Source organism: Crocodylus siamensis, chromosome 15 (assembly GCF_052110815.1).
Source record: "Crocodylus siamensis isolate JL-2025a chromosome 15, ASM5211081v1, whole genome shotgun sequence".
In the NCBI taxonomy this organism is placed as follows: domain Eukaryota; kingdom Metazoa; phylum Chordata; order Crocodylia; family Crocodylidae; genus Crocodylus; species Crocodylus siamensis.
In genome coordinates this window covers 35,257,154-35,282,295 of record NC_143409.1, presented here as the reverse complement: position 1 = coordinate 35,282,295, position 25,142 = coordinate 35,257,154, and the positions used below count along the sequence as shown (strand labels likewise).

Genomic DNA, 25,142 nt, shown 5'->3' with positions numbered 1-25,142 from the left:
GCATGCTTAAGGTTTGAAGCGAAGACTGAAAGGGGCAAGTGTGTAGGATAAATAACTTGTAAGCCTTATGGTGGTATTTACTGTATTCTGTATATTAGATGCTACCAGCACCCAGCCAAAACAGCATGATGTATAGCCAGGGACTGCATGTTGTGTAGGTTTTGAAAGCATGGTTAATAGTACTCATCAATATATTTGTGTTTGTGGATACTCAAAGTTTGCCCCAGATTTTAAGTTTGCATAAACAAGGTAACATAACAATTTCATGGTCAAAACCAGAAATGTTTGTTTCCCTATTTAAAAAATAAATATCAACCTTCTTAAATAAGCACCTCCCAGTAACTTCTGACTAAAAACAAACTGAAAGTAACTTAATTGATATACAGTTTCATATAAATAGAAAAAAATCTGGATCTCACCCTGAAATACTTAGGTATGCATCAAAATAAATTGTACTACTCAGGGTAGTAGTGTTAAGTACATTTGTAAGTCTTATGGTTAGGGACAGAAGTTACACATATAAACCAGTCTAAGCATTTAGAAATTGGTTTAAACCTGTAACAGAACACACATTCAGTGCACAGAAACTAGTTTCAAAATGGCCAAACCTGGTTTGAAAGAAATCTGGTTGAATGTAATATCAGACTTAACTGATTGAGTTCAAACTGCCTTATGGAACTTGTGTCCCAGACCCTTTTTTGGTTTAAGTTAAACCAGAGTCCCCCAGCATGCTCTGCAGCCCTACGTGGGCCTGTGCTCTCTGCTCCAGAGAGCAGGGCTGGCCCTGGCCCTGGCCCTGGCCCTCTGCTGCCTAGCAAAGCAGGGGTGGGCAGAGGCGTGGCCAGACACCGGCCTCCCTAAGGCAGGGAAGAGTTTTATTCCCTGCTCCCTCCCCTGTCCCACTAGCATGGACCTGCCAGGCATTTCTCCACTCACTGCTCCAGTGGTGGGGGCATGGCCAGCCCTGCAGTAGCTTTAAGTGAACTGGCCAGGGAGGAGGTTTAATTCCCCCCTTCCCTGTCCCACTGGCACTGACCTGAGCTGGGGTCCGCCTGCCACTTCCCCCTTGCTGCTGCAACGGCAGGGACCACCAGCTGTGGTCCTCCAGGGACAGAGGTGGTGGAGGGGGGAGATAAATCCTCTTCCTGCCCCTTCGGCCTCAGGGGGCCATGCCGGCCAGTCTCTGGCCATGCCTCCTCCCTGGAGCAGTGAGGGGGGAGCATCACATGGACTTGGGCTTGGGTCCATGCTGGTGAGACAGGGAGGGGGGAATTAAACTGGCCAGTTCACTTGAGGCTACTGCTGGGGTTGGTCAAGACTCCCAGCACAGCTTCCAGCAGCCAAGGGCATGTTCTAGTGCCCCCTGGCTTCATGCCTGAGCCACTGCAGGCATATGCCTGCTTAATGTCTGTTCAGTTGCAAATTGGTTCAATCTGGGCAGGTAAGGCTAACCTGCAAAGAATGAATCAATTCAGGCTTTGGCTTTTTGAATGCCTGTCCTCACCTATAGAACTAAGGTGTGAAACAGTGATAAGTGGATTATAAAAGTGCTTTGTCTCGTAATAACCTTTGCACTAGCAATATGGGTTCAGAAACTTGTTTGTTTATAGTGTACAATTTTTTTAAACAGACTTATGCCTCATTTTTCCCCCCAAGGTGTAAAGCAGGAATGATACCCATCTTTAATAAGTGTTTTAGAATTCTTTGTTAATAAAGAATACACTGCTCATATAGTTCTGTAGTGAAGAAACTATAATGCTCAAATTTTGCTGCTCCTTTCTAAAATATTAGCATGAGCTGGCTCTGTATTAGGGGGTCTCAGGTAGCTTCTCTATTTCAGCAGTATCTTCCTTCCTGGAGTGTCTGTCTTCTCTCTGTAAAGCTTTTTCCAGATTTTGTGATGGGAAGGTTTTCTGGCATCTGAATTGCTCAGAATGGAGTTTGATATCAAAGCATGGCTCTTAGTGAAGTCTTAGTGTGTGGCCATGCTCTTGCTGCAGCAGTATTTAGGATGGTTGGTGAATTGTGGTCCTAAGTTAAGCACCAGATCCTACACTAGTTGTTGTTCCCTAACACACAAGGGGTGTAAGAAATCTTTTGCAACTGAATTTTCATCAGGTACAAGGCTGAAAATGGATTTGGCAGCAGAAAAGTTAAGTTGAGGATCCAGATAGGTGCTCAGTGGGAGTTAAAAGTGCTCATTTTTAAGATTTGGCACAGAATTGGACTATAGTTTCCTGACAGATTTGGGTCAGAGTGTGGGCATGCTGAGTCTAGGTACAATTAGTCTTGAATGCTAGCTCAGGAAGAGTTCTATGTCTAGTTTGACTGCTAAACACACAAACTAAATTGGTCAACATGCCCTGTGCTGTCGGCTGCCGTGCATATGGGAATGACGATAGCACAGTGCAGCAGGCTGGGACATCATTAGTTGTTCCAGATCTGTACAGATGCATGGAAGTTTTCAGTCACTTTCTTGTCTTCATTATTTACATTGGTGATTTCTGGTGTTTATTAAATCTTCTGTTCAGTAGGCTCAGAATTGTTCCTAACCTTTATATTTTTCTTGCAGGCATGGTAGAGGCAATGGGCAGATAATATGAAGCCAAGAAAGGTCCTGGTTTTTAGGATTTCACATAAGAAAATAGCCCCCAAATGAAGCAGCTCATGCTTTTAATTCCACAATGTCAGAAGCTGGATCTCCAGAAGAAAAAAGACCCCGAAGAAGCTTGTCCCTGAGTAAAAACAGAAAAAAGAATGCAAACAAGAACAATTATACAGAAAATAAAGGAGTACCAGCTGTACCTTCCAGTTCTTCCATCCTTTCATTTTTTAGCAATACACCTCCCACCAAATTGACATGCCCCATTTGTGGGCTGATGGTTCCACGATATGAGATCAACAAGCATATAGATGAAATGTGCCCAAAGAATCAGGGTGATAATGGAGAGACTTTGGTAGATTCACCATGTAGTAGTTCTGCCAGTGACACTAATTCCAGCCCATACTTTGCAAAGAACACCTCAACTCCAGAGCAAAAGACAAGTCCATGTGAAAGTAACTCATTGGAAATGAAAGAAAGCGTAGAACAGAAGACCAGTCCCTACTTTAAGAAAAGCAGTGATTCAGCATGCAATGTTCATAATGAGGCAAGGGTTCAAACAGTTAAAATGATCTCTTTGGGAAAGTTGTCATCCAAATTATCTAGAAGGCACCGTATACAAGAAGGAAAACTAACAGTTCAGAGTGAGGGGAATTCTTTGCTGCAAGCAGTTCATGAAGTGTGTGACAACTCTGCAGAATTGGGCAGTGAAAAGACTTGTTTTGGGGATGGCTCTCAGAAAGAGAATCAGTTTGTTTTGATGGGGCCCGGGGACCTGCACGTTCTGAAAGACAGTTTAACAAAAGAGCCTGAAATTCAGGGGGAAACACATCTGTGTGGTAAAGAGATACCCAGGGATGGCCTTGTGGCTTCTGCTCGGGTATTAGTGCTGTCAGGTGGTATTAATACTAGAGACCTAACATTTGTTGCAGGGAATACCAAGGAAAACAGTTGTTCTGAAGGCATGGTGTCAAGTCATGACAAACCCGCACTACATTCAGTCAGTCAAAGAGAGTCATGCAATGGTTCAGAAGCTGAGATGCAGTCCTTTACTAAGACTGTGCCTTCATCTGGTACCCAAGTGATATGTGACAACCACACACACAATTGCCCAGAGAAGAGTGATATGACTGTACTTCCTATGGAAGTTCATGAAGGCATGAGGAATAAGATGCTTTGTACTGCTCTTTCAGAGCCTTTGGAAGAGGTGGATTTTCAGGGTCCTTCTAGTGGCATTTTAGACAAAATAAGTGGACTCAGTTCCACATCTGATCCTTCTGACCACCCATATTATCTCCAGAACTTCCTGATGGTCCTGCGAGCGGTCCTAGAGAATGATGATGACCTGAGACTTTTTGATGAGCAAGACACCAACGTTATCACTGCATTCTACCAGTTGTCAGGTATCTTTTACTTTATCTGTGTTCATATTGAGCATCCACCAGGGGCTTTGGTACCATTTTTGCATGGTATGTGCTCAGATATTCATGCGATGGCCGGTACATCAAACCCGAAGACATGAGTACCATTAGAGGATCAGCCCTTTTCTTCGGCATCAAAAAGCCCCTACTGGTTCACATTTAGATTTTAAAACCTATTCATAGAGATTTATAGAGCAGTAAATAAGAAGTGTTGTAAATAGGAATACCTTTTCATTTGACTACTATAAAATACATGCAAGTGTTTTCTTGGAGCTGTTGAGAATATCATTTCTAAATCTTGTAAAAGTACAATGGAAAGATGAGTGACATGAATTTCCCTAGCCTTATTAGGTATGAGGGTCATCCTTAGTGGAAGATTCCAGTTGACTTCAGTGGGAGCCATAATGAAGTCTAAACCTCTCCTGGTTTGTGGGTTAAATTGTAAATGCTTAGCTTTCTTTAGTTGGAATGACTGGGCGGGATGAAAGCAACTGAGGACTACATGTGAGAGACCAGTTTTGTTTTGTGGGATGTCCTATTTTTCTGTCTACCTGGAATGAAATCTTATTCTCTTAAGCTCTTTAATAGTATTTGTGGGCAGCTCCAAGGAATCCAACACAATTGCAGTTGTCTACAATGACCAGAATAACTATCTCTTGGGAAAACAGAGAACTACAGCAAGGTATTGCCTGCTTAGACGAGGGTTACAGCTCACTATTACAGCTAGTGGTGACATGGACACCAGTACCTCCTTTTTAACCTTAGCTTTGCAGTGGAAGAAATACCCTTTGCGCCCCATGGTTTTTTCTGTTTCTGTTCTCCCTTAAGGAAGATGCACAAAGGCTGCTGTCACCTAAATTAGTTAGCAGGTTGGCACTGTGGTGCTCAGAGCCCAGAAAAGCTAGGTGCCTGCATATTTTCAGGCTCCAGTTGAATTGTGCAACATTCTCAATGTGCACATTAGGGTCATGTGCAGGTTCGTTATATGCTCATGCCACCCCAGTTTGCACATCTGAGCTGAGCAACCCAGAGTGTCAGCAGTTACATATATACCTGATTGAAAATCAGTGCTGGGAAACATTAAACTGGCTGCACCAATTACTGTGTCACATTAAATCAGTTTGGATTAACTAATAAGACTGCATGCTTCATTGTAGTGCCAAAGGAGGATACTTCCTGTAGTGGGGTTTCTGCAGATTCTGTTCTTTTGTATTGTTGTTGATAGAGAATCATTCACTTTCATTTTCTTTTGTGCTAGTTGAAACTCCGGTGTGGTTTTCTCTTCCTTTTCAAATTAAAGTACAAGAAAGCTGGCTGCATAAATACTATTAATGAACTTGGACTGCAAAGCCGTTAGTTGTTTGTCCTTTTAAATATATATTTTTTGGAAGTTCTTTTAAACTGCAAGAACACCTACAAAGGAGACATCTGGTAATATCTAGGTCAGGACTTCTCAACTTTTTTAGATTCAGTATACCCCTTGTTAGACTCAAGGCATTCCTCTTAGCTTTCACACATTTCTTGACTATGGGAAAATGATGGAGCAAATCTTCTGTTGTGAAGAACTCAGACCGCAGTGGATCACAGTGTTTTTGACACTATGGATTTCTATTTGCAGCTGTGGGTTTATCTTGTGACTCCTGTGTGGGTTCTTGAGCACCTCACAGTGCTAACGTTTTGAGGCACTGTGACAGGATGGGGGGCCTTTGGGTGGCCATGGCATCCTGCAGTGGCCACTCAGATCTTGCCCTACTCCAGCTCCTCTGCATACCCCCTCACAGTCTTTCCTACTATGCCTTGATGGAAATATTGTATTGCAATGGAAGCCTGTTCTGGAGTGATCTTACTGATGTTATGCTAAGTTGTACTTACCTTACTGAGTCAGATCCTAGTCCACCACCAAAACCTATCTTGAGCCCTGCCCACGTGGATCTAGTACCACTTGCATTTTCAGCTATGTCCTTCCAGCCCTCTAGAGTACTTGGGTGCTAGCAGGTGCATCTCCTGCAGCCTCCCTTCCTGGGAGCTCCTCTCCCTGCAAGAATGCAGGGCCAAGCTGCCTGCTCCTGCTCAGAAGCTGAGCTTGTATCCCTCTTGGCACCACCCCTTCTGGTCACATGGCTCCTCCGCCATGCACGGGTGTGTTCTCTTAGTTCATATAAGCCACCTGCTCCTGCTGTCCTTCTGTTACCTGGCTGCTCTGTCTATTATAGGTCACTTTCAACGTAGCTGTTCTTTCCTTTGTAAAGTGATAGGGACTGAGATGTGCTAAGTGACAGGCTTAACAGGATCTCACATCACCCCAGGGTGCTACAGCATCCTGGCTGAGACTCACTGATCTAGACTTTTAGGATAGGGATCTATTTACACTTTCGTTAAGCATTCTTCTAAACATCTTGGGCATTTTTACACATGGAAGCGCCACAGCACTGGGTGCTTTGAAAAGCACCTGGCACTCTGGTGCTTGCAGTTGTATAACTGGCAAAATGAGCATCAGCACCAAGAAAATTGCAGTGGCACGCTTTTGAGCTAACACACATAGAAGGCGCCTTAGTTCAAAAGCGCACCGCCACCATTTTCTGCGCGCTGACATGCATTTCATCAGTTATACAACTGCATACGGCACAGTGCGGTGCACATCCGCTCACGTGCAGAGCAGATTCAGTTAATCGAGTCTGCTTCAAAACGGCAAATCTCCAGTGCATCACGGGTCAAAAAGTTATATGTCTAAATGCCCCTTACGTTGATGCCAAGATTAATGCAGTTGTTTTGTTTTCTTTGATGTCATTAGGCACATTGCCCCCAGCTCGGTGAGGAATACAAAGATGGCAGTTTCTTCTTGTTTGGATGCATAGTCTTCTGGCTTTAGTTTACATCTATGTGGATATATCTACATGTGCGCTTTAATATACATTAGCCTATTGTAATGCGCATTAAAAACCTCACTTAAAAACCTTGCTATTTAGTTAATGTGCATTAAAATAGGGTAATATGCATTAAATGTTACTTAAAAACAATGCGTTTTAGTTAATGAGCATTAAAACAAGCTAATGCACATTTTCTGAATCCCTCATCTCGGAGGGTGCCTCTACATGAGCAGAGAGGCTGCTCTGATGTGCTGTGACTACAGTGCGTTGGAGCTGACTCGCTTAATGGAATCTGCTGGAGCGTGGTAATTACCACAGGCCAGCAGCCTCCTGTGTCTTGTGTATCAGTGTCCCTGCACTTAAAAATGGTAGCGGGGTGCTTGAACTAAAGCTTGTTGAATGAGCTTTAGTTCAAGTGCCCCCCTTGCCATGTTTGAGCCACTCTAATGAAAGTACCCCACCCCTGGAGCATTTGTAAAAGTTCTGCGAAGTACTAGATTTAATGTGCATTAACTAAAGCACATCAATGCACATTTAGATGTGCCCACGTAGGTGTTAGGTTTGGTCCTTATTTAAAGATAAGACTTGGGTTCTATGGAGAAGACTTGGGTTCCTAATGGAATATGCTGCAATAATTGGGTGCAATAAGTAGCACTGTATAATATTTAAAAGCCTTCATAATTATATAGAGAATAGACATGGAAACACATTACCGCAACATACTACCTGAAAACTCTCACCTTGTATGTGAAGTGTCTATATAGTGCTGTCATGGGTCTTTTTAACAGTTTATCTGTCTTGTGTTGTAAAAACATAGCAACAAATAGAAGGGAATGGGATGTAAGCAGTAAAACTCTGTCACGAGTTGTCAGTAAGATAATGAGGGGCCCATTAGGTTATTTATAATTAAGGTCCTGGAATCAGCTCCCAGGTTAAATTGTAGTAGTTTGGTTTGTTAGCAAATCAGGACCTCTGATCTTTTGCAGCCTCATCTTGTACAATCTAAATATATTTTTCCCCAGTGGCTCAGAGAACACAGAAGTTTTATCGCAAAGCCATGCTGTTAAACCATTGTCGATGGATGACGAGGCTATATCCTAGTGCAGAAAAAACCAGCTCCAGTGCAATCAGCTAACTTTCAACTTGCCAGTATATGATTATGATCCTGGGCAACCCCTGCACTGGAAAGTAGAAGAGCGCAGTTGGGATTTAATTCCCAGTCCCCAAATTACACCTCCTGCCATACGCACGTGGCATGGCAGGAGATGTGATTGTTGGGACTGGGAATCAGATCCCATTGCATGTTTAACTGAACAAATGCCAGAGGCCTCAGTGACTGTGCCATATTTGGGCTCAGCTGGCATTGTGAGTTAGCGCATTCCTGTTTCAACAAAATTGTATTTTGGACAAGTTTTTCTTGTGTCCTCATGTACTGCTGTCAGTAAGCTACTTGCAATAGTAGGTATACTCCAGACTGTAATTAGTTTCTGTTATAATACATACACAAAATCTGTAGCAGTGAAATTTGTTAGTACAAGGCAATGGAATGCTTTATAGGAGTATTGTTCCACTTCAGCAATAAGAAAAAAAAATATGCTGCTAGAAATCTAGCTTATTATGTGAGCTACTGTATCTGCAGCCCTTATTATACAGGAGAATGAAATTGTCTTAAGGACAGCATTCTTTTTGAAGCAATCTTTTTTTCTCCTCACCCCATTTCTGAACTTTCTGAGCTTTCTGTTGCAGTGGAGGCAAAAAAAAAGTATTCTTTAAGGACAAGCTTGTATACTACATATCAGTTTTCCCACTGTACATACCCATCATCAAGCAGTTCCTGTAGCATTGTTAAGCTGAGCAACTGAAAATATGTGGGTTATTTTCAAGTTTAAAAACTCACCAGCAATTAATGTAAAGGTTCATTTGCCACTATATAGCCTACTTCAGGTGGTAATCTTGAAAAAGATGTTTTCTTAATTCCATTTAAAAAAAATTGAAATCCACATTCCTATTATAAAGATTAAAATACGAATAAATCCACTGTTTTGGTGATGCATCTTAACCCTGTACGTCAAGCTCATCTGTGTCTAGGGGCCAAATGATTGGGTGTGGAGTCAGTCCATGGGCTGGATGAATGGCATGGGGCTGTCCCTGTAGGCCAGACTGGGCCCACATATCTTCTTTCCCTTCTCCACCTGGCATGTCAGATCCAGCACATGCTGCATCCAGTTTGACTGGTCTGGGGACATGTTGCCTGAGGCATCTATCCATGTGCAAAGCTGGTCTAGTGCATGCTGTGTGCGAAGTGTGGGTCAGCTCCAGATTCAGGAGCAGGCCAGATGATGGAGCTCAGCCTGTGGGCCATGTCTTGGACACCCCTGCCATGTGATGCCATTCTGACCTGTAATGAGCACCTAAATGGCATACATCATTCCTGGAGAAATACATGTTCATACAGCCATCAGTGCTGTTAGCTTACAGAAAGCCTGCAAAGACTGCATGATTGATGTTTGTACTTTGTTAAAAAAGGAATGGAAAATAATCACCATGCAGTCATTTTTAAGGTTTTGCATCTTTCCCTCATCATGTTTTCACTGAAAGCAGAATTATTCGTTTCAGCTATATATCTGAGAGAGGTAGTCAACTGTGTTAATCTAAAGTCAGGGAGAAGGCAGAGCAGGGTGGCATCTTATAGCATCTGAAGAACTAGGCTGTCATATACAAAAAGTTATTCCTCCAAATGAATTGGTCTCTAAGGGCACTTTTACATGTGCTTGGGGCAGGGGGTGCTTTAATTAGAGTGGTTCCAGAGCCGTTCTAATTAAAGTGCTGTAGTGTCTTGTGTATTAGTGTCTCTGCACTTCAAAATGGCGGTGGGGGTACTTGAATTGAAGCTCATTTGCCAAGCTTTAGTTCATGTGCCCCTGCTGCCATTTTGAAGTGTAGGGATGCTAATACACGGGATGCGGAGGCAGGCTGGAGCACTGTAATTACAGTGAATCAGAGCAGCCCTGCAGCATGTCTACAGGCACTCCTAGCTTATGCCTAATTATATATATGAACTAGGTTTCATGCAAGTTAATTCCTTTCAGGTTAACAATAGCAAAAAGGTGATATTCTCCAGACCTTGATGCTTGAGTATTAAGTAAATTATTAGCACAGGACTTTTTATGCTGTATTCTGTTTTTCAAGTCCCCTTGAGATAAAACTGTCTTTCTACTGCAACTGTTGAATTGCAGCCTTAGTTTTGGTGGTTTCTGTGGGGGGATGGGGGATGCTGCTATGCAAGTCATTAATCTCCTCTGTCTTTCTTCCTCATAAACAGCCAGTGATACTTCAAAGAAACTGTAACCCCACTGGGAAAATGACAAGTTGAGCTGTTTGGAATATAGTTCTAGTGGATTGATGCTTGAAATCTCCTTTGAAGGGTGTGGTTATCCTGGAACACAAGTCAGTTTACAGCCAAAAGGAAATTTTTAATAAGAATGTAAAAAGTCATCTGCTGTTTTCTAAGTACATCTGGAGATGGGAGTGCTTAAATGTAAATGTTGCCTTTTATTATTGATCAGTTATAGATGAGCAGGAGCAGACAGGGATAAACAAGTTAGTAATTCATCAGGCATTGGAGAATTATATGCTTGCACAAGGATGCTCAAAGCAGACACACTGTAAATCCACCTGCCAGACTACCTTCGTATAAGATTATTAATGACTTAGGTTATTTATGGGCCACATTTTGTGGCCCATAAATTTTCCTTCAAAAATGTTTACAGCTGTTTTAAATTACAGTATGAAGTATTAAAACTAAAAGTTGATCATCTAGTTTACTTTCCACCATTTATGTACTATATACTTAAATTAATTTTTGCATTTCTCATGAACTAATCTGTCCTGCTGTTTTTGTACAAGTACAATGCTACAATATTAGATTCTGCAAACGTACACGTTAATAACTGTATGTATATGGGGAGTTCCAGCATGGGGTTGCTGGTGTATACAATTACCCTTCCTTGTAAATGTTTGCAGAATCAGGTTTGTATATGTAAGATCATTTGAAATGGGACATGTTAGCAGAACATCATGTGCATCAATGGTACTGTGTAGTTGATAGTTGTTGATATTCTCTCCTTTCATTTATTTGGGTCTTTCATATAGCACCAGAGAACTTTTGGAGTATTATTTGTGTTAAAAAAAAATTGTACTAGAAAGCCAGAAATAATGAAACGTGGTGCCTGAAACTGCTTTTAATGATGAGATTTCTATCTGATGGTGTTTTTCAAGTGTTACTTCACCCTAGAGAAGAGTAACTTGCCTACTTCAAACTCTTTATAACTGTAACCAGTAACAAGATATAGGATTCACGTGACTTTTCATATCTTTAATACTGGAGGACCAAGCCTCTGTTTTGGCACATGCTATTGTACCATGCACCACACTGCTTTTTTCCCCAGGGGTTTTTGGGTTTTTTGCTACTGGGAAATCCCGGTAGCAAATTTTTCCCCCACCCTGGAAATGTGCAGCCTGGGGGGCATGTTTTAACGGGCCGCACATGCAGTTTGTGGTGCCACAAAGACATTTGTGATGCCACAAACTGCACGTGCTTGCATGTGGGGATGCAGCCCTGAGGTCAACCCTGGGGCTAGTGGCAGACAACATTTTGTCTCCCAGTAGCCCCACTGAAGTCCAGGTACATCACATCACATCGACTGCTTTTTCCCCATTCACCTGGTCATAGAAGGAAATCAGGTTGGCCAGGCATGATGTGTTCCTGATAAATCCATGTTATCCTTTAAAAGTGGATAGAGATTGACTCCTTGATTGCTCAGGCAAAATCCATTTTTTAGTACCTGTTTTCTCACTTACAAATGTCTAGGATTCTCATGAAACAAGAGTTGTTTGAAAATACCCAATCTGTTACATTACTAGTTCAACTTGTAAAAACAAACTAGCACTGTCTAAGTTCTTCTAGCAGAGAAACTGTATCAGACTATTTTTTGTAGCTATATATATAATTAACTGTTTAGACTTAAATGATTTTTTTTCTTTCTTGCTTTAAATGCAACTTGCAGCTGCTGGACAGAAATTATACGTCAGACTTTTTCAACGCAAACTGAATTGGATAAAAATTAACAAAATAGAGTATGCAGAGATCAGCACAGATTTGCGGCCAGTAATTGAAGAACTGGTTGAAGGAGGCTTTCTGCAAACAGGTATGGCCAGTATGAATAAAGGAAAAATGGCAATGTTGGCATGTTGGTAGCATTAAATTCTCCTCTGGCATGGCTGCTTCCAGTCTGTGTTGTGAAGTCGTCACTTAGGAGTGAAGTTGAGGAGCAGACTAATTAAACAGATTGGCAACATGTTCTGTTAACTTAATAAGTGGTACAAATCAGTTTGTAGGGAAATGTTTTAAGGTGAGCAGACTGGATATCAGTCATTAAGAGAGGATCAAAGTTTGTTTAGGTTTGTTTGAACTACAAATGTGATTCAAATTTAAGTGGACAAGATACTTATGTACTTCATTTGTGGATTTTCTGCTTGTACATTAGTAATTACATCTTTATGTAAGTGACCACTTATGAATCAGAACATTTAATTTCCATATTACATCAAATACATTTCAAAGTTAGTTTGGAAAGTTTAAATTGCCAGACTATTTCCTATACATGCCAGACTTTCTACTACTAGCTAGAAGCCCGTCTATACTTTAAGCTACCATATCCAGCATTTTAAATGTGCAGGGTTTTTTCTGTATATCTGCAGAATCTACATTAGAAGACCTTTCTGAGGGGCTGGATTTGCTTTCTGCTCCTGAGCTAAAAACATTAGCAAAGACCTTTCACCTGCCAAACCCAAATGCTCAGAAACAACAGCTGTTGGAGGATTTTGTCAGACTGGCAAAACAGCGTTCAATCTTCAGCAGGAGTCAGGCTGGCATTGGGGTAGTGATTTTGAAAAGGTATCATATCATTAAAGCTTTTTGTATAAAACCCTTTAGTTAACCTTGCAGGTGCATGGAAATATATCACAGAAGACCCATGAGTTTAGATGCATTTTGAATGTACAGTGAATTAAAGAAAAAAGAAATGTTGCATTAAGGTTGTATTAATAACATTTTAGTAACGATTTTAATTCTTGGCTCTTAGAAAAAAGGATGAACACAGAGCCAGGTTTTTAATCCATCTTTCTTTTCTTTTCAGTTATGGACTAAGGTGACTATGCTTTATTTGTTGGCTAAAAGTTCAGTTGCTATATTTTGATAGTCAAGGACAAAACCAAATTATGGCTTACAGCAGTGGTTCTCAACCATTTTAGACTCTAGGGAGCTCTTGGAAATTGCCAGCTCCTTGCTTTTACTCATTTTTTGACTATGGAAGAATAATAGACCAATTATTTTTCAAACAACTCAGAATACAACAGAATGGTGTCTCAAAATGGTTTTGACACTGTGGATTCTTACATGAAATCACAGGGTTTATCTTGTGAATCATGTGTAGATGTTTGCACAACCAATAGTGCTAATAGTGAGCAGAACCCCATGGCATTATGGGGTACCACACATCTTTATTGAGAATTACTCGCTTTCAGTAATATGGACAATTTCCAAGTTCCATTTGATTGTTTTACCTTAGTTTGTTTGACTGTTAAAGGTAATTAGATGCCTTACATGGGAGCAATAAGATGAGTTCTGTGGAGTTCAACATCACAGATCTGGATTTGTATATTGGTATATGCTCCTTATAGTTGTGACTAAAAGTGAGATTATTTGAGCATGGCAAATATGATTTAGCCTGTCATAAAGAGTGTGCTGTTAACTAGCTTCTGGGGCAGTACTATATACTTACTGAAAAAGCTTATAATGAAACAGCTTCCAAAATAGTCTGAAGCAAAATATCCTCCAAAATACACATGGTTATCTGGGTGCATAAAATAGCAAGTCCCTGGGCAGGGGAAAGGCTTTTCCCATGTCTTGGCTGTGAATATAACCAGATGGTTCTGGTTTACTGGCCTGGACTGGTCTACTTGCTAACTCTATGGAGGAACTGTGACCCTTTTCTTCAAGATAATCGATTTTGTGTACAGTGGCAGCTTTTTTGTAGAAAGAAGGAGGAAAGTATCATTCACTTATGCAGGCACTTGCTTCTATGTTCTGCTGGTTTCCATGATCAGGAAGCGTTTTGTGTGTGCCAGCTGTTTTAGAGCTATATATAATTATTTTTAGCTTGTACAGTCTGGCATATACTGTTCCACTCCTATTAAATATATTTTACTGGCATTGAAGAGTAGCCAGCCTTTGGGTTTGGCAGTATTTCATGCATTTGGCTTGCAGGAGATCAGATGAAATATCAGGACCACCCTGAAGGCCATGGTGCTTTCATGACTCTTAAACATTGGCTACTGGGACTGGTTTTGATGATAAAATATCTTTGGCTTCAGGAGATACAGTTTTCTCATATCTAATTAAATGTTCAAGTATTTCTGTATGAAAATAGTTGCTTCCCATGAGATTTTAATTTTGCTCTTTGATATTAGATACTTGAACTGCATGGTAATTCTGAACAGGAAGTTTATTATGGTTTATATTTCCATAATTTGCATAAATATCAGTGCTTAAATGAACTAAATATCAGTGTTTAAATGAACTGGATTTAGGAATGCAGAATCTAATAAATACAAAAAAAAGTTAAAAAAGTGTTTTCTCAATTGTTCTATAAAATGAAGTTTGCTCAGCCTTTGAGTATGTTTTAATGGAACATTGTAAGACTTAATTAAATCATAGTCTAATAGATGCAATAAATATGTAGAAAGACATGAATTGTCCTCAGTATACTATTCGTAGTTTTCTGTTCCTCTGGCTGGTTATGTTGTGTTTTGCACTGTCACTAGCCTACCCAGAGCTATATCAGTTGTGGTATAAGATACTTCTTTAATATTTCTGATAGTTTAAGGTCACAGCTTTCTCCAATCTGAAGCACGGGTGCCACAAATATAATGGGAAGCCTCTGTGAATGGCACAGAGCAGATTGGAGTGGGAACAGGCAGCACAGTATCAGGTAGCAGAAAGCAGAGCATCAGATTGAGTAATGGAAACGGATAGAACTGACACTTTGGGAGGGTGTGGTGTTAATTTGTTGCATGCCTGCTAAAAAGGTTGGTCCCCACTGGTCTAACCAGTGCTCTGGAGTCACTGAACATCAGGATGACCTTCTCTACATATACTAAACACTGACGTCCCAAAGAGTATTGCATGAAATTCAGGATCTCTGCTCAACTGCTTAGTGATATGGGTCCAAACTTCCAAAAAAATCACCAGTCCCTAATACATTTCTGGTGGTCTCTGCTATTTTGGCACAGCCCAGTTATCTCTCCCACTGGTGAAACTTGACTTTGTAGAAGATTAAGTTCCTCCGAGTAGCTACAGAGCTATAGAATAAATTCCTGCAGGATTAAAGAACTACCTCAGACATCACTTTCTAAGTGCACTTCTTAGCCCTATCTTTAGTAACGTAAAGGGCACTGTTTAATAAATATTTATTTCCCTCCCTAGTGAGAGGAAAAAGAAAAGAACTGCATGTGACAAATGCTGATTGTGCTGCTTAGTCCATTACTGGAGGAGGGTTAGTAACTATGGTGATAGGTGTGATATAAGTGTGACAGGGTGCCAGGGGTGACCATGAAGCCCCTGGAGTCACTTCAGCCCTCACTTTTTGGGCAATCACCCCTTCAGTCACCCACCATACCTTGCTATCTTTAACTTTTATATAAGGGAGACTGCCTCTGGGCTTCCCAAACTGCTCTCTCAAACAACTACCAGGTGCCATGGTCGCTGCCTTATGGGCTAGTTGCATAGCTCTGTTCCACCCCTACACCATGCCCCATGCCTTGCAGGTGGCATTCTCATTGATGTTGTATTCCACTAGCCCTTCCTCTGGGGTTCCTGGACCCTTGCTGGTCCCATACTCTCAGCCCCTCAGTCTGGACTATGGATTCCTCCCTGGGTCCCTAGGAACCTCCTCCTCTTAGTTCCTCCCCAGACCACCAGACTGCTTTAGGTGTTATCCTCCATGTTGACCTGGAGCTGCAGCCATGCTGCCAAGGTTGTGTTCTCTCAGCAGGCTCCAGGCTGTTCCTGTTGGCTCATCTCAGGGCCTGGGCTTATATCCTCCCTGAGCCCAACCTGCCTCCTGGGTCAGATGACTACAGTCAGTCCAGGCCACACCTGTAGGCCACTTCAGCCCCAACATGGCTACTCTTAAAGTGGCAGGAGCACCAAGGCATCTGCCACAGGAAGAACCATTTGGAAGCATGAATTAACCCACAAAAATTAAGAAATCTATAGGCTCATTTAGCAAGGTTTGTGAGCTTTGAAACTAGCAATTAGCCCTTGAGCTTGTTTCTGCCCAATCCTAAAAGACATGCTTGGATGGGAAAAAAATCTTGAAGGGCAAACCTGGAGTTTCCCTGGAAGGTGAAGGAAAGGTCTTGGGGTACTCCTTTCTCTCTGGGTATTCCAAGTACCATGTAACAGCCAATGTCAGCTTGTTTGAAGCAGCATGGAAGTTAGGGGTGACAAAACCTGCCAGCCAAATAGCATATTTACCCAAGTCCAAGGTAACTTCAAATTAAGATTACCCTCTAGTAATTAGACTCTCTGCATGGAAAATATGTACCTGACCCCCTAGTGCCTGTCGTTCCCCCCCCGTCAGCACCTGCCTCTCTACCACCTGAATACGAAAGTCCATTCTGACCTTGAAGTTGTGATGTTCTAGGGGGTAAATATTTATTTAGAAAATGTTTCAACCTGTTTATTCAGATTGTTCCTCTATAAACTTTGTTAAAAAGAAATTTAGCAGAATTGCTAAAATACAATTCAGGGCTTGTGTATTTCAGAAGAATGACTAAACTGCCCTGGACTGCTGTTCTGATAAGTGGGAATGTCAAATCGTGTACTATTTAAAACATTTGATTGAAATTTAACCACTATTATGTAATAGGCATAGTTATATGGGATATTTGAGAACTGCATCTTAAATTTGAGGCTGAATTTCCAGGTCTTAATCAACTAAATACAAGCCCCAAATCATGTTTAAATACACTATTTAGATGTAGGTACAGTAATAATTTCATTTATTCTAAATCTCCCATCAGAGAATCTTAAAACACTTGGCAAATATTACTGAATTAAATCTTACAAATTGATTGGGAAGTAAAAGGACATCTTTTCAAATGCCGCTTTAATTTTCAGGTGATTTCAGTTTTGAGAGTTCCACTTTTGATACCTGGGGTCTGACTCCTAGCTTGTCAAAGACCACACAGTGTGCATGTCTACACGTTCATTAATACACCTTAGAGATTGCACATTTAATTTAGTACTTTATTAAGTACTAACTGAATACACAGTAACTAGAGTTACTGCGCAGTAGCACCAGCACTTAGTTATTTTGTGACACTTACTGTGCATTAGCCTAATAACATTGTGCAATAGGCTTTTAGCATGGTTTTTAATTGCCACGCTACTGCGCAGTGTTATTAAGCTAATACCCAATAAGTGTCTCATGTAGACACACCCAGTATGTCTTTGACAGAGTGGGGTGAGAGAGCCTAACTTTTGTAGATCACGTATCAAGTTATTCATTTTGAACCTTCTGGAAGTTTATTGTGCATCTGAAACTAGATTTTGAATGGTTTGGAACTTGCATTTTGTCAGAGATCCCATGTACCATGTAGGTTTTTTTTTAAGTTTCTTCCCATTGTAACAGAAATCAAGTTGTATAATAGTTAGCCTGAGGGCAGGTATGCTATCATTTTGTATTTTATGCAATATATTTGAATTACTGAATATTTTTTTTAGATAAAAACTACTTAGATTAATATTTTGCTTGGCTTCTAGGGCCAAAAACCTTGCTGGGAAGTGTGTAAAAGTCTGTAGAGGCCCCCGGGCTGTATTCTCTCGAATTCTGCTGCTATTTTCATTGACTGATTCAATGGAGGATGAGGAAGCTGCTAGTGGTGGCCAAGGCCAGCTTTCCACAGTGCTTATGGCAAACATGGGCCATACAGTGTTCCCCAGCTACACTGTAAATAGGAAAACAGCAGTTTTCCAGGACAGAGAAGATCTTATCAGGTATGAAGAACATTGGCTATCTGGAAATTGATTTATGTGGTGATAATACATGTGACCTAGTCATGATCCCCATGTTTTGTTTCTATATTAGCATATTTTCCTGTACAGTTACCAATAACTTATAGGGAAAACTAAAGATTTATCACAGATCAGGTGCAGACACCCACGTGAATTTCTGTGATTTCTTATCATAGACTGTGGTGAAAATCTAGCCAATACTTGTAACGTAATGTACAAGGGTTCTATTTTGAACCAAGACAGCATATCTCTGCCTCATGATCATCTACCAATGGAAGGTGACCACTGAATTGCCACATCTATTGTTAGAGTGAAGTTCGGAGCAATGAGAAAATGAGATGTTTTAACTGTAGAAAACATTTTAAATGTAATGGACTCCCAGTGCAAACTGCACTGGCTTCAGGGAATTGCACTAAGAATAGACTTGGGCCCCAGATTTTGCTGCTGGGGGACAGAGATGTGAAAGAGAACAGATAACACTACAGGATAAATACGTTATTTTAACTACAAACTCTTCATACTGGATATTTATACAGTTTTTAAAATTTCATTTTGCTAGGTATGCAACAGCTGCTCACGTGTCAAACAATATAGCCACTGCAATGGCTAATGGGAATTGGGCAGAAGCTAATCATCTCTACATGTGTGCAAAAGAAACGTGGCATGGAATGAAAAATCTCACTTCTCTCAGGTATTAAATCAGAAAGTGCATCAAATTCATATGCAGTTAACGAGTTCATGATCTCACTTTTAGTGCGGTTCCTTTTAAAAAGGCTTGTGTTCCTGTAGGCAAAGCCAAGCCTGTTAAATTTAGCAGCTTCAGTGTTCTTGAAAGCTTTGAACTTCCTGCTTTGTTTGTTTTAGCCTTTAAATGGTGTAAAGTGGAGAGACGTTTTTGTATAAAAGCCCAGAGTGAATTGGTAGGCATAGAGAGAGCCCTGAAATGACTCTCTATTCTACATGCCAAAATGCAGGAGAACAAGAATCTATTTTTCCCTTGTCATAGTTTGTTTTTATGGCTCCCAGGCGAACAGCAATCGGCAGAATTTAAAATTCACACACAACAAAGGAATGTTGCAAAGGTTATGGGAAAACATAGTAGGTTATTCATCTGTTGGAACTTCCAAGTGGGTGTTATTCAGGAAGCATTACTAAAGATCTTGAGAACTGAACTGCTGTGTTTTGTTGCTGAAGTGTCCTTCATCAGTTTTCATTTTAATTATTTTGTCTGCTAGCTTCATGATACTCTGAAAATCAAAGCTCTGTACTTGGCACCACATTCATTGTCATGGCAACTGATTTAAAATAATATTCATGGAGGGTCATTTAGGGGCCCAGTCTTTTTACCAGTGAAGTCAATGGCAAAACTTCCTTTGATTTCAGTGAAACTAGTGCCATGTCCTGGAATACATTCTGTCAAATATAGTTGTATTTTATTCAAGGATATAAGCCAACTATTAGTGTAGGAAATGGCTCTTTTAGCCGTTGGCTCTTTTGTCCATCTGTTTGTCCACTGGCTGACCTTCTGACTTTGAAAAAAACTCCTTTAAGTAAAATAAACATGCTAGAACTAATTTTTGTGGTAGCTGACAGCAGAGCAGTAGTTTCATTGGCACTGAGCCAAAGGAATTGGACATAAAAGATTTAATATTAAGCCATTTCATCAGCAGTCTCAATTCAGCCATCTAATTTTTTAGTGCTGGACCTTGTAACCCCTTAGTCTTCTTTCTCATGCAGTATTTGGGAAATATGTTGTCTTTATATAGGTTCTCAACTGTCTGTGCTTTATATGAAAGTTTGAATGTTTTGAGTACCTGGCCATGTTAAAGTGAGCTCTGTGTTTTTTTTTTTAGGTACCACAAAGTCCTACCTGAGTACCTGCGACATTTTACTGTTGGATGGGTATATACCAGAATCCTTTCTCGAGGGGTTGAAATTTTGCAGAGACTTCACATGTATGAGGTAAAGACAGAGGTGGATTTTAATTGCTAACGGCTCTTTAATGAAATTACTGTAGGCAAGTTTCAAGTATAAAACCCCATTTTCCTTCGGTGACTTTTTTAATAATCTGAAGCTGCACAATGGTTAACCCACTAGAGGCATAGCTTATGGGTATTTTGTAGGAGAGGTTCATTTTGCGTTGAATTGTTGAGATCAAATTGTTCACTTGGGTTTGCTGCAGCTTTACCAAAAGGCAACTGGTGAAGGGAAAAAATGCTATTTTTCTTGCTGCTCTAAGAGGTGTAAAGGAGGACCAAGGTTTTTTTCTCCAATTCCTTTTGCATATGAAGCAACAGGTTTTGAATTTCTTCTTGTAGCCTTAGATTCTGGAGGGCTGAAGAACCAGTGGGGTTATGATGTGGCAAGGTTGGAAACTGAAGGATTCTTACTAGACTAAGTTTTTTTCTACTTAGTGAATTTTGTTAAATCTTGTAATACCAGAAGTCTCTGCCAGGGAACACATGGACATACAATCAATATAGGACATTAAAGTGAAAAAGGCCTCTTTTTGGTGAAGAACCAGAAAGAACCAAATAACCCTATCAAAAAATTCTTTACTTGTCCACAGGAGTGTCTGTATGCTCATAAGAGCTATGGCATCAGTGTAGATTATATAGACATGTGCTCAAGGGCAAGATGGTCTGAATGCATGCTGAGAGTTGGAATAATTTTTTTGAAAAATGGTACTTGGAAGGGTAAATTAGAGCTCCGTGGGAAATGTAACTGGCTTAATTATGTAACAAAACTTCAGTTTGTTTCCTGAGTTATGTAATGGAAGAGTTTTGTATTGCTGTAGGAAGCTGTGAAGGAACTGCAGAATCTTTTGTCCCAGGAAGTGTATTGTACCGACAGCAGAGGACGTTGGTGGGATCGACTGGCTCTGAATTTACACCAGCACTTGAAAGAAACCAAGCAGGTATCTCCTTAGCTGTATGATCTCGGTCACAAACTCCTGCAAGAGCGTTTCAGGCTGGACATAAGGAAGAATTTCTTTACTGTCCGAGCCCCCAAGGTCTGGAACAGTCTGCCAGCGGAGGTGGTTCAAGCACCTACATTGAACACCTTCAGGAGCAAATTGGATGCTTATCTTGCTGGGATCCTATGACCCCAGCTGACTTCCTGCCCTTTGGGCAGGGGGCTGGACTCAATGATCTCCCGAGGTCCCTTCCAGCCCTAATGTCTATGAAATTTATGAAATCTCTGTGCTAGCAGGATGATCAAACTGCCCTGTTTGTGCTGCATGAGTTTGAGGAGGTATCTTTTCCCAGGGTCAGGTAATCGGCTTCCTCAATGGAGTCAACTGAATTCTACTGGCTATGGGTGACAACTTCTTTTTAATTGGCTGCATTTCTCTATCATTTAGGATAATGCTTTCTGGCTCGGATACTCTAGAGTTATGAAAAACATCTTCCTTCCTCAGGATACTTTTGTGCATGGTGGGCTGGTAGGTGAGCCTTTGTGGAGTAGGTCTTGCTTGTTGGATACTCAAGAAGAGGATGTTTTTCTGCAAAAATCCCTGACCCTGTAATGAAGCAAAAGGAGCTGGGAAGGATATTTCTTTTATCCTGCTTCCTCAAGCAAGCAGCTGGGACCCTAGAATCTTTATTCAAATTGTTCTTGATGAGAAAACAGAAGGTAGTTTGGGAGCCTGATTTCTGTGTTCTGAGCCTGCCGAGTGCTTCTTTCACTCACTAGAAGTCTCATGGCAGGGTTGTAGATAGAGGTGCACCAATAAAGATTTTTTTGGGCTGATACCGATGGCTGATTATTACCCAGCCATATTGACCGATACCAACTGCTGATATGCAGCCTGGCAGCATGGAGATCAGCATCCAGCTGGTAAGTCTGTTGGGGAGAAAAGGCAGGGGGGAGGGAAGGGGCATAATGGGGGGACAGATCAAAGCCCCTGCAGTGAGGGAGGGGGTGGGACTGGGGCAGCAGCAGCAGTAGGCATTACCCAGCCGGGGCGAGGCACAGGACAGAGCTAGCAGCTTATCTAGGGGGGTGTGAGGAGGTAGCTCGCACCACTGTGCGCACCTTTGGGAGAAGCATAGGGGGCATGTGCTGCCCCCCTCCCCCCCCCCCCCCCCAGATCTGTGCACAAGGTGAGGACGGGCTGCCTGCTATGTGCTTAGGATTGGGGCTGCTCCAGCCTCTTCCCAGAGGCTATGCTCGGGCTGGGTGGGGTGGGGCGGGGCGAGTGGCAGTGGCACTGGGAGGGGGGCTGTGGCAAATTTTAGGGTGGCTCTAGGCCCCCCCTAGGCCCACCTGCCAGGGTTGCTGCCACCCACCCTGCCCCGCCTGGCCTGAGCACAACCTCTGGGAAGAGGCTGGAGCATCCCTGGCCCCAAGCACACAGCAGGCAGCCCATTCTCTCCCCATGCACAGATCCAGGGGCACATGCCCCTTATGCCTATCCCAGGGGTTTGCACAGCTGTGGGAGTCACCCCCTCACGTTCTCAGATGAGCTGCTGGCTCCATCCCATGCCCCACCCTGCCCCATCCCAGCTGGGCAGTGCCTGCCCCTGCCCTTGCCCCAAAACCCAGCCCCACTCCCTCACTGCAGGGGCCTTGATCTACCCTCACCAAGCCACTTTCCTTTCCCTCCCAACCCCTTCTCCCCAACAGATGCTGCTCTTAAAGCTACTGGGCTGCACTCCTGGCTGCATGCATGCTGCGGCTGCGTGCATGCATGTGGCGTTCATCGGCAACATTATCAGCCACATCAGCCCAAAAAAGCCAATTGCCGATAATGTAAATTTTCTTTTTATTGGTGCCAATACAGTATCTACGGATGGTATCAGTGCACCTCTGGTTGTGGAGGCTAAAGTTTTGACGTGCCATTCTGACTTGCAGCCCCATCTCCTGGCCCAGTGGCAAGCCAAAGCTGTGAAAAGTCCTCCTGAGCTGCCATTAAAACCCACCTTGCAAACTGAAGGCAGGTTAGCTTCTGGCATGCACTGCCATGATGGGCCACGTTGGGCACTGGACAATCTAGAGACTAGTGGCCTCAATTTTATGAATGCATTGCATCACTGGCCATGCCTTAACACTGAGTGCCCTAGCAACAACTCTGGACTGCCTCTGGTATCTGTGTGGGAAAGTCACAGCCCCTCAGTTCCAGATTGGGAGGGAAGTTAGGATCCAGAATGGTTTAAAAGACTTTAAAAAACACATGTTGCAGGACACTTCCCTGCTGCATGTGACTCCAGAGCCTTTAGTGGAAGTACACCAGAGAGTAATCTAGCCAAAATAAGTTTTGTCTGACAACCCTACCCTACCCCTTTATAAAAACAATACATATGAATTGTGCAGTAGTTCAACTTCCCAGTGTCTAGCTGTCTACATGATGCAGTTCAGGCTTTGAGAGGCACTGTGTCTGTGGTGATTAGTCACAGGGGTTTCCTAAGTGATTAGTTGGCAGGTGGCCAAGGGAGAGAGAGAGACACTGGAGTGTAGGAATTGGATGACATGCTTGGATGTGGTAATTGTAAGACCCCTACATCTCCAGGCAGGTTTCTGTAGCAGCCAGGTGTGTCTACATATGCATTAATGCTCTTTTGCTACTGCGTATTAAATTTAGTACCTCTAATGTGAGGTACTAACCGCATGCCCATTAGGTTGCCCTAATGCGCAGTAGCAGAAGTGCATGGTTTTTTAGTGATACTTAATGCACAGTAGCCTAGTTTTACTGCACATTAGTATATTAGCATGCTTTGACGTGATGCTCCAGTGCACAGTAAAGTGGGCTATTGTGCATTAAAGTGCGTGTATAGATGCTCCCAATCCGTGATACAACTGTTAGAAAACTGCACAACTGCAGCACCATTGCTGCTTTTGACCTCCCCATAGTGTCTGTAAGAAGGCAGTCAATAAATTTTTCCTCCCATAAAGCTGCCAGCAGCTGTTTCTGTATCTGACTCTAAAATTTATAATTTAATCCCACTTCAGTGAGCTTCTGCAGATAAAACACCAATTGAGGACTGTGGGTGCCAGTGCCACATGGATGCTTAATACTCATTTACTGACTGACTTTCCAGGAGGAATGAAACATGCCATCTTTCGTGCTGTCCTCTATTCTATAGAGATTGTCAGAAGGCAAGGCCACTCTTTCGTTTTGCCACCTTCTACACATGTGGATCCAGTTGCTCCTATGTCCACTGCCCCACCTCCTCAGTGCTAATGCTCATGGTTTGGAGGCAAAGAATGGGAGAGAGGAATTATTCTTCTCTTTTATTGAAGGGGAAATGAGACGGAGACTGAAGACCTTGCCCATGGCTGTACAGATTGTCAGAGCCATAATTTGAACCAGATTCTCTTGAGTACTAGTTTAGTGTCTTAATTAGCCCATCATCTTTGCACACCTGGGATGGAGATGTAATGCAAAGGACTTGCTCTGGACTGAATTTCATCTTACAGGTAGGATCTTGGACCAGTGAATTAGGACACCTGTTCCTGACCAAAACTGTAGTTAAAGTAGTGGGAGTACCCTTCATGTGAAACTGGGTACAGACTCCCCGCACTACTAGCAAAAAGCAGTGTTGGCAGACAAGACTGAAAAAATGAAACAATCCTTTTTATTGCTTCCTGCCATTTACTTTGCCATTTGCATTGGGCCTTTGTTTGCTTAACTGGAGTATTTAATTGAATTGCAGTGACTTAGGGTAGGGAAAAAACCTTGGTCACGTTTTCTCTTGGTCAAGCGTATATTGCCTGAGCTTTTGAATTAAGCAGTGATCTCACCCAGGGCTCCATGAGATCTTTTTAAGGGTGCTCCTGAATTCCCAAACAATGTTAGCACTTTTAGGTGTACAAACATGTTTCATAAGATAAACCCAGGGCTTTCAAATAGGGATCCACAGTGTTAAAACCGTTCTGACCTGTTGTGGTCTTTCTGAGTTCTTTGCAACAAGAGAGCTTCTTTATTACTTTTTTGTAGTAAAAAATGAGTGAAACTAAGAGCTCTATGTTCTGCCTAGGAGGATTTTTACAATCTTTGATATCACCTCTGAACCAAGAGTTTTAGAGTTTTGTGTTTCTCTTTTTTCTCAGACCCACATGGCTACAAAATAGATCCCTGAAACTAAGAGCCAGCATTTTCCAAAGAGTGC

At 42.0% G+C, this 25,142-nt stretch overlaps 1 protein-coding gene across 3 annotated transcripts in view; it reads left to right on the top strand.

Annotated features, from left to right (window-relative positions):
* The window catches only part of FAN1 (FANCD2 and FANCI associated nuclease 1), a 58,211-nt gene that overhangs the window by 1,424 nt on the left and 31,645 nt on the right, over window positions 1-25,142 (top strand). For 2 of the 3 annotated variants that reach the window (XM_090028137.1, XM_090028136.1), the window contains exons 2-8: window positions 2,573-4,005; window positions 11,957-12,097; window positions 12,651-12,846; window positions 17,779-18,012; window positions 18,590-18,721; window positions 19,884-19,992; window positions 20,828-20,947. In XM_090028137.1, coding sequence (XP_089884263.1) covers window positions 2,685-4,005; window positions 11,957-12,097; window positions 12,651-12,846; window positions 17,779-18,012; window positions 18,590-18,721; window positions 19,884-19,992; window positions 20,828-20,947 — 2,253 coding nt within the window. In that variant the 5' untranslated portion in view covers window positions 2,573-2,684. The remainder of the gene's footprint in view (window positions 1-2,572; window positions 4,006-11,956; window positions 12,098-12,650; window positions 12,847-17,778; window positions 18,013-18,589; window positions 18,722-19,883; window positions 19,993-20,827; window positions 20,948-25,142) is intronic. The other variant, XM_090028138.1, reaches the window with a different exon arrangement.